Source organism: Octopus bimaculoides, chromosome 4, assembly GCF_046866305.1.
Source record: "Octopus bimaculoides isolate indiv1 chromosome 4, ASM4686630v1, whole genome shotgun sequence".
In the NCBI taxonomy this organism is placed as follows: domain Eukaryota; kingdom Metazoa; phylum Mollusca; class Cephalopoda; order Octopoda; family Octopodidae; genus Octopus; species Octopus bimaculoides.
The window spans coordinates 24,008,660-24,024,361 of NC_142931.1; the positions used below are offsets into that span (position 1 = coordinate 24,008,660).

General features: G+C 36.4%; 1 protein-coding gene across 4 annotated transcripts in view; it reads right to left on the reverse strand.

Moving 5' to 3' along the window:
• Positions 1-15,702, reverse strand: part of LOC106882806 (nucleosome-remodeling factor subunit BPTF) — a 72,369-nt gene that overhangs the window by 23,263 nt on the left and 33,404 nt on the right. For all 4 annotated transcript variants that reach the window (XM_052966951.2, XM_052966950.2, XM_089350508.1 and 1 more), the window contains exons 4-10: positions 15,345-15,550; positions 14,476-14,663; positions 12,960-13,212; positions 11,551-11,754; positions 10,870-11,253; positions 9,584-9,726; positions 5,070-8,559 (exon numbers count right to left, since the gene is read on the reverse strand). In XM_052966951.2, the coding sequence (XP_052822911.2) occupies positions 5,070-8,559; positions 9,584-9,726; positions 10,870-11,253; positions 11,551-11,754; positions 12,960-13,212; positions 14,476-14,663; positions 15,345-15,550 (4,868 nt within the window). The remainder of the gene's footprint in view (positions 1-5,069; positions 8,560-9,583; positions 9,727-10,869; positions 11,254-11,550; positions 11,755-12,959; positions 13,213-14,475; positions 14,664-15,344; positions 15,551-15,702) is intronic.

Sequence of the window (15,702 nt, forward strand, 5' to 3'; positions counted from 1 at the left end):
GGGATGGTGACATATACAATTAAAAAGCAATATAACAGAATCAAGACAACTTGTTTTACAGCAGTCAGAAAATAAAACATGGCATTTATGGAATTGGCAACAACAGAAGGCAGTGTGTTTTTGTTTCATTTAATAACCATATTCCAGATTACATTGGTCGGCTAAGTTGCCCCATACATATTTGTCCTTATTACAATTACAATGCAGACATAGTAATGTGATCAAGGTAATAGAACATACACCAGTGAAGGGAAAGATTTTATAACTATATCTTCTGCCTCATACCAGTTAAATAATGGAAGAATATATAAAGGCCATCTACAATGGCTACATTCTTCAGTAATTGAAGCAGCTTTTAAGTGGGAAAACGGATTTAATAAATTACAGAAGGCTTAACGGTATAACAGTGCTCTACTTTCAAACCAGGAGTTCAGATCTTGCAATTGGCAATTTTATTGTGATCTAGGTGAAGCACATTACTTTCCAGTCAGTTATCACAATGGATAATTTGACATAAAAGCTAAGTAAGAAAGATTGTATTTTTATCTACAGTTCAACTGGTACGCTTTTTTATGATCCTTAGGTACTATACTTTTAGAAACACAGTTTTCTTTCAACTAGAACTGAATGAAACAAAATGTATTGCAATTACAAATTTATTCTTATCGACTGTGCATATCAATAAAAACACGAAATCAACCCTAACTAAAGGAAAAGTATGTGTAAATGTATGCATATGCATGTATGTGCGTGAGTGTATGTGTTATATGTTGTTTCATTGGAGCTGAAAAACTTTGCAAACTTACTCAGCATTTTCTGTAACCGATCGTAATATGAAACTCTAGAGTTGCAAAGTTGTTCAGCTTCAATAAAACACTATATTTTACTCTACCTTTGGCATTTAAGAGCTATTTTTTCTGCACTCCATTTTATACTTATGTGATTGCATGTATGTGCATATACACACACATAGATACACGCCAATGAATGAATGAGTGATGATACAAACCACCCCCACCCCACTACACACACACATGCATACATTCATTCATATATAGTTCCAATATATTTCTCATAGATGCTCTGGGATCTTAAGGGATTTCAGGCCTTCAATCTGAGACCCCATTTCCATTACCCAGTTAATCCAGCCACAGTTGATCGAGTTCCAGCTTATGTCATCTCAATAACAGCAAATTATGGTCTGCTCACTTTATCCGAAACCATCTAGGACAAACACATACACATACAAATTATAATAAATCTATCAATATACTGTCTTCTTAATTTAAACCTTTTGATAACAGGCCACCTGAAACCTAACCTGGTCCTGTGGTACAAACTTCTTGATTTAAAGTAATCTAAATTGAAATTTATCAAAATTTCATATCAAGTTCCAAACACGAACTTAATAATAATAAAAAAAAATTTACTGAATTCTTCATTCTTTCAAAATTAATTGAAACAAAGAAGTGTATTTCAAAATAAATATGATAACAAAAAGATTAAAACGAATATCAAAATTGTAACCAATTCATTCCTTTTAACTTTATGAATGAAATTAAGTTCTTTCTTGTAAAAAGCTTCATTTTTTTAATGATACTACAATGTAAAGTTTTAATTTGTTGGATATTTTTTTTACGAGAAATTACAAGAGAATGTTGGAAACGTGGCTGCATGGTTTAAGTAGCTTGCTTCCTAGCCATGTAATTGCAAGTTCAGTCCCACTCCACAATACTTTGGACAAGTGTCTACTAGCATAGCCCCAGGTCAACTAAAGCCTTGTGAGTGGATTTGAGACAGAAACTGAAAGAAGCTTACTGTACTCACATACATACATGCCAGGAAATGCATTTGGCCTAAAACTACAAGCTCATTATGTATTTAAATGTGATGTATGAATTATACAGAGGTTGCTTGAATGCATTCCTTGGATTACTGTGTTGACTGATAAAGAGGCAGGAGGAAGAAGAAGGCATCCTAGGGCTGTGCCAAACATTTCCTCATCCACAAAACTGCCTTGAAGTACACAAAACAGTACAGCCAAAGCCTGATGACTGTCGGGCTAAATTGTAAGAAAGAATTTGACTATTCCTCACTCAAGGAATATAGAATCAAGACAAAACAACATGCTGAAGTTCCAACATCTATAATCAATGCCATTAAGAGGCCTACAACAACATGGTCCTCAGGGATATCAATAAGAATTAAAGTTACCTCTTTAGTCATGAACAATAATTAGGCTATCAACAGGAATATTTCAGGGTGATAGCTTATCTACAATGTCTTTCATCCTATCAGTGAAACCTTTTCTACCCCGTTAGGCAATACAAAGGCTGCTTGATAAGATTTTCAGATGAAAGAAAGACCAATGTTACTCACACATTTTTTGGTTGATGAGAAATATACACGAAACCAAGGGACAATTAGAATTGATTACAATATTCTCAAGGGACATAAATGGAGTATGGTTAGCTGGGGTGCCTGAGGGGCATGTTCCCCGCTCAAGAAAAGAAGTGTGCCCTTCTAAATAATATTATTACTCCCTTTTCTCCTGGAATTGTATTCCCTTCTGACCTTGTGCCCTCCCTTCGAAAAATTCCTGGGACTGCACCTGGTTAGGACAAGTGTTCATATTTGATAGTCAAATGATGAAAAATTGTCAACCAGGCAAATAATAATGATGATCATCATCCAATGTTTTAAATGTGGGTTTTGTCCCCATTAACGGGGTTGGCCAGATCTACCTTAATGCCATAGCAACTGCCCTCACACCACTTTGCCATCTTGCCTGGTTTTGGGCATCCTCCTTTTTCAAACCAACCCTCCTAATCTCCTTCACCACCTTTTCTACCTTGCTTTTGCGATCTATTTACCTCAAATGCAATCACCCTCCTCAAAACATACTCTTCATTCATCCTCAACATATGCAATTCTTCCCTTGTCCTTCTCACTAAAATTCAACCTTCCATCACTCCCCCTCATGCATCTTCCCCACTCAACACCTCTTCCATCTTTTTACATTGATTTAATAAACCTAAACACACTATCTGGGTTCTCACCCAGCCCACTCAACCTCTCCTCAGCCTCTTTCCTCATAGATCTCGCAACCACCCTCTTTGCATGATTCTTCATGTTATTATACCTGGCTTTCATTTGCTCAGTCCTATTATTACATAGACCTCCACAAATCCAGTGCATCAATGCTTACCAAATCCAGTGCATCAATGCTTACCAACTCCCCAACTCTCTCCTCAAATGTAGCTCTTGTTTCACCTCCTTCAGTTTCCACACCTTTCTCCACTCAACTGTTCCCTCTCTCACACACTTTTTAACTTTCCTCTTATCCAAGTCAGTAACCACCAATCTGTGCTGCAACTCCCGTGGTATTGTCTTCACATCTCTCAGATACTTTCTGTTTTTCCTGCCAACCAACACAAAATCAATCTCTGTCTCATTCCCTCCTGCACTGAAAGTCACCTTCCTTTTCTCTGTTTTCCTAAACCACGTGTTCGCCACACACAACTCTTTCTCATCACAAAACTCCAACAGCATCCTTCCTTCCATATTTCTCTCCCCAATTCCATTTCCTCCATGCACACCCTCAAAGCCCTGGATCCATTTCCCAACATGTCCATTAAAATCACCCATGCCTAAAACCAATTTGTCCACCTTATGTAAGTCCCACTCATTCGCCGTTTCATCAAAGAACTGCTCTTTCTCAACTATCCCTCTTCCACTTTACAGACCATACCCACAAATCACCCTCACCACTTCTTCCTCAAATGCTAACACTACTGTCATCACTCTGTCACTCTTTCTCCTGACCTCCACCACCTTCTCACAGATTTCCTCCTTCACCAAAACTCCTACACCTCCATAATATGGATGCCATTGGCCTCTCTATCTCTCTTATTACCAGTGATGAATGTTACAACTACATTGGAATCATTGAGAATATTGCATATATTGGTGCTGCGAGTAAATCAAAAATGACTAAAGAATACTTTCAGCAGACTTTGGAAAGTACATTAATCAGAGTTGTCTGCATTCAATAAAACTATATCCCAAATGGTTTCACAGTGTCAGTGTTAGGACCAACATTTGGGGTACGAGACTGGACACATGAAGACTATGAAGATATTAACAATGGCTGGTAACTTATACATCAACAGCAACACTAACATGATAAACAGAGGGATGGAGGTACAAGATCAGTCTAAACGTCGCTTTGAGTACTGCAACAGGTCACCTAGACAACACCTGTTGAGCAGTAAAGAGAGAAACGAGTATATTATATGCAGACTCAACAGTGAAAGTAATAACACCATGAGATTAGATGAAGAACTCCCAAACAGGCACAGTTATGCCATGTGAACTAAGAGTGGTTGTACTAACCTATTTAAATAGAAACTTGGAAGAGAAACACGCATCAAACCAGCAGAAAGTTATGCATAGTCATATATCCTGTAAGTTAGAGAATACCAACAACATTGATAGGAATAGCAGCCTCTTTTAAACCTTCAATTATTATATTACATCTTACCTCGGAAGCTATGCTTTTACTATCCAAGAAAAAGAGAAAGCTACTGAGAACCCAATAAACAAAAGAGATAAGGATACTTCTAGATCTCAAGTATCGACTGTGCTCTCCCAAGGTGGGAGACATCACCTATATCATTAGCAGTTGCCCAGCTACATAGTTACATGCAGATCCACCAAAGTTACTGGTAGATAGATAATCACCCCAAGGGATTGCAATAATAAATATGAGCCAACAAGGGAATCTTTGTGATTGTTTGACCTGCAAGAAATAGCAACCAAATCTTTGTCAAATCACTTTCTACCATCTCAGAAAAGGAAGGACACATGGCACACTGGACAATTTAGTCCTAGATATACATGAAGTCAAGAAGGAAAATGGCTGGAATAGCTTTAATTTAGATCCAGGTCAGCTCAGCCCTGGATCTAAACAACAAGAATATATATATAATGTGCAATCATCCAACAAATAGTAACATTTAAATATAACAGTTGTTTGAAATAAAAAAATAATAAATAAATGAACCAACCTCTTTGTTGACTAGGTAATCCAATAGGCACAACAATTTTGCGTACCAGAAACTCAGAGCGGAGTCCATATGGACCAATATCACGCCTTTTCAATAACTCTGTCGTCGTTATCTCCGTTTCAGTGGAAACAGTGTTTGTGCCACCGGCAGGTGTCTTCACAGACATGTCATCCCACCGAAGACATACCCAGAGAATCCGTAGCTGCAGACCAGCTGCTGCGAGGGATTTGAGAGTTTGCGTGCGATATCGCCATGCAGATTTGAAAGAAGGTCGTGGACACTGATAAATCCAATTCACATTGTTCATTTTGCAGTTATAATTAAAACCAGAAGCTTCCATATTACCACCTTTCCGTGCTAGTCGTTTCAGTTCATGACTTTCTAAGACAAAAATACTTTTTGATTTGCTAGGAGTTTGAAATTTCTGACATACTGGCAAACTACTTTTACGTAACATTTTGGTCCGTTTACCAATTTTGGAAAATTTTGGCAGCCTAAACTTATCTTTTGTAGTTCTTATAGGTGGCATCTTAGCCTTTAATTCATCAACAGTCATAGCAGCTAATGCCTGTCTGGCAGCTATTTGAGCTGGTGTCAAGGCAGGTGCTACAGCTGGTTTCGCAGTGAGTAGTTGTGCTACAGTACTGTTGCTGGCTACAGTGCTGATCTTCCTGACAGGAGTACTCTTCTGTTCGGCAGTTACAGGTGTAGCTTTAGCAATTGTCAACCCACCAGTCTGGAGAAGTGATATGTCCGAAGAAAGTTTAGCAGGAAGTAAACTTTTGCCAACTAATCCATCAGAGAGTTGTTTAGTTGTATTTTCTGAATTAACCAAAAGAGATTTAGAAGTATTTTCTTTATCACCTTCCACATCAATTTTTTCATTTCCATGGTCAACATTGGAAGAATCACTTTTTTTACCATTGACTACAACAGGTTTCGCTGGTGTTTTATCTACACTGGCAGTCTGTAGTGGAGCAGATTTTGTAAGAGAATTTGAAGTAGGTGTTGTAAAGACTACCATGGCAGGGCTGGAAGTTGCAGTTGATATTGCCACAGGAACTTTAGTCCCAGGAATAGCCACCTGTGTTGGAGTCAAAGAAGTTGTATTATTAATTGAGTTATTCAAAGAGTCTTTTGATACAATAGAGATTGGTATGGCAGAGACATTTGATGAGGTAGTACCTAATGTGATCGTTGGTAGTGAAGATGTTGCAAGTGTCACAGGGATGGTACGAACGGCTGTTGCTGCTAATGATACAGGAATGGTGCATTTTGGAGATGGAGTGATTGCTGTGGGAGCAGAGGGTGTTGTGACAGCTGTTGTTTGAATGGGCGAGACAGTTGACCGTGTTGTAGATATGGCTGTAGGGGTTGCTACTAATGATACTGCAGTAGCGGTGGTAGATGCTGGTGCTGTAACAACAGATGATGTAGCAGATATTGATGGAGTTGATGGTGAAGTTGTTGTAGCAGCAGTTACAACTGTTTTAATCAAAGAACTAGTAGGAGTACTGGTAAGAACAATAGCTGGTGCAGCTGCACTAGTAACAGTTTTTACAAGTGTATTTGGCATTGTTACTGCAACAGTTTTTGCAAGTGCAGTTGGTGTTGTTACTGCAACAGTTTTTGCAAGTGCAGTTGGTGTTGTTACTGCAACAGTTTTTGCAAGTGTAGTTGGTGTTGTTACTGCAACAGTTTTCGCAAGTGTAGTTGGTGTTGTTACTGCAACAGTTTTTGCAAGTGTAGTTGGTGTTGTTACTGCAACAGTTTTTGCAAGTGTAGTTGGTGTTGTTACTGCAACAGTTTTCGTAAGTGTAGTTGGTGCAGTTACTGCAACAGTTTTTGCAAGTGTAGTTGGTGCAGTTACTGCAACAGTTTTTGCAAGCATAGTTGGCGTTGTTACTGCAACAGTTTTTGCAAGTGCAGTTGGTGCAGTTACTGCAACAGTTTTTGCAAGTGTAGTTGGTGTTGTTACTGCAACAGTTTTTGCAAGTGTAGTTGGTGTTGTTACTGCAACAGCTTTTGCAAGTGTAGTTGGTGTTGTTACCGCAACAGTTTTTGCAAGTGCAGTTGGTGTTGTTACCGCAACAGTTTTTGCAAGTGCAGTTGGTGTTGTTACTGCAACAGTTTTTACAAGTGTATTTGGTGTTGTTACTGCAACAGTTTTTGCAAGCGTAGTTGGCGTTGTTACTGCAACAGTTTTTGCAAACGTAGTTGGTGTTGTTACTGCAACAGTTTTTGCAAGTGTAGTTGGTGTTGTTACTGTGACTGTTTTTACAAGTGTAATTGGTGTTGTTACTGCAACTGTTTTTACAAGTGTAGTTGGTGTTGTTACTGCAACAGTTTTCAATGCAGTGGGTGTTGTTACTCCAACAGATTTCACCGATGTAGTTGATGTTGTTACTGCAACAGTTTTTACCAATGTCGTTGGTGTAGTTACTGCAACAGTCTTTGCAGGTTGAGCATTTGAAGTTACAGCTTGTTTATTATTTCGACAAAATGGAGAGTAGCAGGAAGGTGTGATGGCAGTTTCGTTAGTTGTAGCCTTTTGCAATCGGCATGATATGCAATAGCAGCAGTACTTCAGAGGCAATGACTGTTTTGTAACATTCACATTTTCTTGAGAATTTTTTGTTTCTTGTTTTAACAAAGCTGCTGCAGCAGGTGTGAGAATTTTTACCTGTGAATTAGCTGGTTGTAATTTCAATTTAAATGCAATTTGTTGTTCTATGGCTTGTCTCTGCTTTTTCTCCATTTCGTCACATTTTAAACGCCGTTCCAGAAGGGTGTCTAGTTTAGAAAATGGTTTCACTAATTTAGGATAATACATTTTCTTCTGAAATGCATCAGAAACATCAATAACGTCAACACCTATTTTAGGTGGAAGACTAGTATAAGGAGGAAATGAGAACAAATGTTGATTCAATCTAATATAGTCATCAGATTTTATATCAGGATCATCATCAAATTCCATTTTATTATCCTTAACAGCTGTATCAGTGACTACTTTATCTTTTGTTTCAGATTCTTTCTCAACATCCTGTGTTGTTTTTTTAGGAGACACCAATGACAATTCAGATCGTTTTTCATCTTTACATGTGTTAGCTTCCAATTTGGGATCAGACCTAATTCCTGATTCTTCTTTTACATCAATTTCTTTCTTTTCAGTTGGTTCAACTTTTATTTTACTTCCATCAACCTCCATTTTTTGAACTTCATTAACTGCAGAACTGTTTTGGCTTTCTGACTGTTGTCCATTTACATCCATTCCTTCATTACTTACCTCTTCATTTTCTTTCTTAGCAATCTTTGATGGTCTTACAAAATTTGACTCAATTAATTTCCGTTTACGTGCTCGCAGTTTAGCTGAAACAGCTCGCAATCCGACAGTATCCATAGGAACCATGTTATAGACTCGTGTTGATCCAATCCACAACCATCCATGACAGCCAGTAATTCTGTACTCTTCTCCTTTTTGTTTCCAGACCTGAACAGAAACAATAAAACAAATATTGAAGTCCACATAAAATCATAGCTATTGACATGTAAGTAGTCATAGGGGCAGGTTGCCCAAAAGTTTATGAAGTGAAAAGTGAAAAGTACAATCATGAAGAGCCATAAGTTATAAATGGGCAATGTAGAGAGTAATAAGCTGAAGAATAAAGCTTAATGTAGAATGAAGGAGATAATCAAAGAGCCCAGGATTCACTGCTCATTAAACTATGAAGGGCAAATTGAGAAGGCATCGACCACTCTCTGACAGATTTGTGGTTGAACCTGTGGCAGAGGAGACCTCTGGCCTTCTTGGCTCCCAGACTACATCTCTTCTCACTGCTATTAAAGCAGGGATGGCTATCTGCAAGTGTGAGCTCCATGAGTTGGAGTGGCTGTTCCAGCATGTCTCCCTCGCTCTCCACCAGGACCATGAAGCAGACTGATAAGTCTTATGTCTCCTAAATATGATGTCCATTAGCTCACCATTCACCAAAGAATCAAAGAGAAGACAAAATGGAAAAAAGACCAACAAGATAAGTTATATATAAAAAAAGAAAGAAAGAAAGAAAGAGAATGAGGAAACTGGTGGTGGTCCGTGTCAGCAAATATTATGTAGTGAACTTCAAGAGTTTGAGTTCAAATACCACAGGACTGATCCTTTATCTGTGAGTAAAGAGATTCAAGCATTACTTTACAAGTAAACTGCCCACAAAAGATGATTTAAAAAAAATTATAAATGACCAGTTTAACTATGCTGGATGAGTTAATCAGGTTACAAAAATGCATATGTGTAAGCATCTTAATCCAACATTATCTGACATATAACACTTAAAGTAAGATTTTATTTCAAAAATTTTCACAAATTTATTTTCATTCTGGCCACCTTGTACTGACAGTTCAATGGGCTTATCAACCATATGATTAAAAACGGACCTAGCAATAAAAATACTAATGCAATTTTAAGAATCAACAGAAAAAAATCTTAGAAGGCAACAAAATAGTTTGCATAAACTTACTTGATGTTTGAGGCCTAAAGGATATTTAATCCAGACAAGCCTACTTGGGTCATCTTCCTCTTCTTTTCTTCTACGCTGTTCTTTTTCTCTTTTCTTCATCTCTTCTCGATCCATTGCAGTAATTTTTTGCAAACGATGATGTCCTACAATGAAAAGTATGAGGCTTTGTTAGGATTACATATTATTTTCTAAACTTTAAAGCAAATAAAAGCTTAAAGTTGCATGAATAAGAGACAGCAATTTGGTGAATGAGTAATTACTTAAAATGATTATCCATCTTAATATCAACCAACTGTGATGATGTGCATGCAATTTGACGAAAATTTGTGTTCATTATTGATAAGTGTAAGTCCAAACCAATTGTTGTATAAAGTTGGTTTAAGTTATAGCAACAACATATTCTTCAGAGAACCAAGACTAAATCATGAAATTGATTTTTCTTTCCAGAACTATAAACTATTTCAGCCTTGTCTAATACTGATAAATACATCTCTCATGGGAGGGTGTACTGATCATGCACATGCACATTCTGAATCATATACCTAAAATGATATGTGCATAACAGATAAGCTTCCAACCACCAACATTTGATTAACATCAAGTATCCTCTTTTGGTCTCTTCTACCACAAATATAACAATAACTGCCTCTCTGAACTTATTGACAACAAATAACTCAGACCTAAACACAAAGAATGTACTCAACTTTCAACTTCCTTCAGCCACTGCGTCACATTCCTCAAAATATGTGTTAAACATTTTCATTAATCTTAATACAGAAGTGCATAACTCTGACACATTCCTTGCCTGTATTTTCCCTCCAATAAGAAACCAACATTAACTCAACTTACTTTTATCCTACCAAACAGTATAAAAGAGATTAAAAAAGTTTCAGCAATATTCTTCTCTCCTAGACTAATTGATAAAAAAACAAAATAGATATTTTGCCAGTAGTTGAACTTGAAAATGGAAATATTTATCAAGAGAAGTGAAGCATGGAAATTTCAATAATTCATTCAATTCCAATTTACTGTAGTGATTACTCCTATCTGGTGCTAACTTTTATTTGCCGTGATCATTCATTAGATTTGTTTCTTTAACCAGCTTCTATCAACACCCTTAATAATTTAATCAAGTCAGTAGAGTTTTACAGTGATACAAGCAGATTTGTTTTATCACTAACATTTTTTTGACAATGTTAGTGGGCAATAGTACAAAGTTTTCAAAATATCTAATTGTGGTTTTGTAAAAAAAATTATTATTAATAAAAAAAAAGTAAAATACTCACCAAGAGATTCAGTCCAGACAGGGTTAAAGAGCACTGGCTTGATACAAGCCTCAAGAATTGCTAGTGCCAATGCGAAGTCTTGTGGATTTTGACACATATGTACCGCTTTTTGCCAGTTTTGGCGATGTATTGCCCAATTAGGATGCAGGAATGGTGTAGGTAGATTGCTTTCCAATTGTGTGATACTTAGCCTAAGTGTGGAAATAGTCAGTATACGGTTGCCATAAAGACTACCATTCCATTTAAACTCACTCACAGGAGTAAGACTAAACTTATGTGACAAAAACCGTTTCTTATCTCTCTCCTCATTATGCTGATGCTTATTTAAAGCTAATGGATTACTACTATATTGATTAATAAATGACTTGTAATTGTTTTCCATTCCTGCAAGTAAAACAGAATAAAATTTCAGATGATGAGGATTCTATGCCACAGCAGAACTATAAAACTGTTTCTAGAACATCAGGATGTATACAATGTTACATTTATGGTAGCTGTGAATTTATGTGCAATCAGATTACTTAAGACAGACTGATATAGAATAGCATTTAGAGAATTTACGAATAAAAGAAATAATAATTAATTAACTAAAAACAAATTTATTAGATTTACAACAAAAAAAATAAGCAAATGCAGAATTCTAAAATACTTAAATCAGAAAAACATTAAAAAAGAGTTTACCTAATTTAAAATATCCTGAACAAGAGTTTACAGCACTAGATTTGCTGCGTGTAACCCTGGTAACTTCTCCTTCTTTATTAATTAGCAGGACATCATCTGAGTTGGGAGTACGGCTAATCTTTAAAGAACCACTAGTGATAGAATCATTAAACTGCTTGGGCGTTAATGACCCTGTTTTAGAACGAGTTACAATTCTTCTAGTTTCTGAAAGAAGAACAACAGAACGGTAATAATTTAAATGATCACATTTTTTCTATTGTATGACAGTAGTATTAATTATAATAAATAAAAAAAATAGGAATGACGATGATGATTCTTTCTATTGTTGGAGCAAGGCCTGAAATTATTTTTGGTGGGGTGGGTAGGAATTACATCATCCCAGTGCTCAACTGGTACTTATTTTATCAACCCCAAAAGGCTGAAAGGTAAAGTCAATCTCAGCAGTATCTGAATTCAGAACATCAAACCAGAAGAAATGCTGCTAAACATTTAGTCCAGCATGGTAACGATTCTGCCAACTTGTTGTCTTTATAAATAAATAATAATAATCCTTTCTACTACAGGCACAAGGCCAGCAACTTTGGGGAAAGAGATAACTCGATTACATCAACCCTAATACTTGACTAGTGCCTACTTCATCAACCCTGAAAGGATGAAAAGGGCAAAGTCGACCTCAGCGGTATATGATCTCAGAACATAAAAACAGATAAAATGCTGCTAAGTATTGTGTATGGATTACTAGTTTAATGATAATAATTTCTACTAAAGGTACAAGGCCTGAAATTTTCGGGGAGAGAACTAGTTGGTTATATCAACCCTAGTGTTTAACTGGTACTTAATTTATCAACTCCGAAAGGATGAAAAGTAAAGTTGACCTAGGCAGAATTTGATAATAATGATAATCATTTTACACTTGTAGTCCATGTTAGGTTGCAAGGGTCTGCTCACGTGGATGGGTCACAGGGTCCTTATCCTGCTTGCATTTCACTTTGGTTTCCATGGGTGGTTGCCCTTTCTAACACCAACCATTTTATAGAGTGTACTGGGGCTTTTTTATACCACCAGCAACAGAGAGGTGTTATGTCTTCAACAAGACTCAGAGACCTTTGCAACCTCTGTCAACTATCCAACTCATGCCAGCATGGACAACAGACATTCAATGATGATGATGTTGATGACGATATATACATGTATATATATATCTGTGTGTGTGTGTGCGCACGGAACAGAATAATATATTTAAAGAAATTTGAAATAGTTAACATTTTTTAAAAATCTGACTAAGAATAAGGAAAGAAACATTAAAATTTCACAGCTTTCTGAATTTCCAGACAGAGAGAAGTCTCAAACTGAAATGTAGGAGACAGTATTAAGTATTAAGTTATAAGCATCTTCAAACAAAATATTACCCGTTTCTGCTTTGTCTGCTTGCTTCTTATCCTCGTCATCAATAGAGTCTACAGGTCTTGGAGGAGCCATTGAGCCACTTAGGGAATTAGAGGATAGTGAAGTACCAGAAGAAGTGACTGGTTCACTCTCTTTGGGTTGAACTGGTGCTAATGAGTTTGTTGAGAGCCCATCCACTGTACTTGTAGGAACGGTAAATGTAGATGAAGTGCAGGCTTCGGTGGAGTTGTTACCATGGCCAGATATTAGAGAATTCTGAAATTAGACAAATACAAGTAACCCTTTAATTTTTAAGATTTTATTACAATTTATTAACCTTTTTGATATGAACCCATCACTGGGTCTGTATATAAAACTGACTGGGTTTTTAATGTTCATATTTAAATCAAAACTTCTCGTCATAATTTTAGATAAATAAAATATACTAATTAATGAAAATGTTATTTTACTAAATCCTTTCAAATTCTTGATTATTTGAACAATTAATAGGAACATGTGTATGAAGTAATTTGATTAGAAAAATGATCCCAAAATACTTCAGGAAACCCAATTAATGCCAATCAAGAGTGAACCATAAACAATCAGACATCTTTATATCATATGTATAGCTATCAGTAAAAAAGACCATGAAATACTGATTTATTCCATAGGTACAGAGTCCCGGATTTACAAAAGACAGAAATGAAAGTATCCTGTTCATACTTTTCCTGAAGGTGTAAAAAGCATCACTGGAGGGAAATGAACGCAACAAAGAATCCTCTAAACAACAGTCTTCAATTATAGCCTTGTAAGTGAAATTGGATAAATGAATACTATATGCGGAAACCTGTCAGACAGGCTATTCCTACTCTTCAGTGGTAGACAATCCATTGATCAGTTTCACACCATCAACTGATTCTTGGATACCTTCATCAGAGTCCTCTCTGTTACAAGCATTCAGACTAAATTTCCATAAAGAGAAGTGTCTGTGGCTCCACTTTACCCTCATCAGTCTCCAAGGCCCTGAACAAAGGCCATAGGACTGGTTCTTCATCATAGGGCTAAGTTATAAAAACAATGTTTAATACTTCATTGGAAGGAAATTTTAAACTGAACGTTTTGATAGTCACCACTGAGAGAAGTAAAGAAACGTTGATTTCTTTTCAATAATCACAAGCCAGTTGGATCAAACCCAATATATTACTGGTACATAGTTTATTGGTCCTAAGTCAATCAATCTCTGCTGCATTTGCACTCAGAATGTTGAGCTGAAACTAATGTAATTGAATATTTCTGTCAACTTGAAAGAAGCAAAGAAATACTTAAGGGTAAAAGACTTAATCCAACATCCTTGCTCAACACCATCATCTAGTCATGGATGCCTTTAGCAGAGTTTGCTCTCCTGCAAGAATTTGAAGCAGTTCTTGGTCTGAGCATAACTTGAGTTATATACACAATGATTGCTATTTCATCTAACAAACTTTATAGAATAAAAAAGTAAAAAAAAAAAAATTTAAATTCTGAACATGATTTTGGTACCTCTTGAGCAAAAGACGGCATCTGTGAATTCACTATTTGTTGTGAATTTTCCTGAGAGTCACCACCACTTTCTTGACGCAGCTTTTCCTCTTCTCTTTTCCTTATTTCTTCCTCTTCTCGAGCTTTCCTTTCAGCTTCTTCTTGAGCCCTTTTAGCTATTTTCTCAGCTTGTATTTTCAAACAAGTTGCTAAACGACAACCAAATGAAACAGTGACAGTATTCGAAAGCCAGTGCATATACTGACATAGTAATTAAAGACAAAAGCAAATGTTAGCTATATCAAGGTTTATGAATCTAAACTAATATTACTTAATTCATAATTAGATCCAGAGCTGTATAACTCTAAGGTAAACTTGACTATGGCAGGATTTGCACTCAGAATGTAAAGACCCACAAGGAAAACTGCAAGGCATTATGCTCTAACTATTCTGCCAATCCACTAACTTTAGTAACTGTTTACATATGCACAAGGTCAGAAATTTAGAGGGAGGGTAACAGTCAATTATATCACCTCACCCCCCAGTACTTGACTGGTACTTTATTTTATCGACCCCAAAACTATAAAAACAAAGTTGGCATCAGCACAATTTGAACTCAGAATGCCAAGAATCAAAACAAATATGTTCAAGCATTTTGTCCAACACTATACCAATCCTGCCAATCCACAACCCTAATAATCCTTTCTACTAAAGGCACAAGGCCTGAAATTTGGGAGAAGGGACTACTTGATTACATCAACCCCCCAGTGTTTCAATGGTACTTAATTTATCAACCCTGAAAGGATAAAAGGTAAAGATGACCTCAGCAGGAATTTGGACTCAGAATGTAGTGACTCAAAGAAGTAAAAGATAAAAGATAATAATAATACCATTTTCAATTTCTAAAACAGATTTTTTGCTTCCTTTCGCAGAATTGGTGAGATCTTCAGTCAAATTCATCTGTTTTAGGATTTCTTCCTTCATATCTTCAAGAGCCATAACTAGCTCTGCTTCAAACTCATTTCTGTCAAGGCAGTCAATTAATTCCTCTAGTTCAGCCTTTGTGCTATAATACCAGGACTGACTGTCTTTCTCACTGTTAATAAAAATCATTGCTTAGTAATCTCATTTAAGAAGGAAGAAAAATAGAAAGCTGAAATACCTAACACCAGACTGAAAAAATCAAGAGAGACATTTATGCATACATATTTAATGCTTTAAAAATTATTTAACGTTTTCAATTTGCAA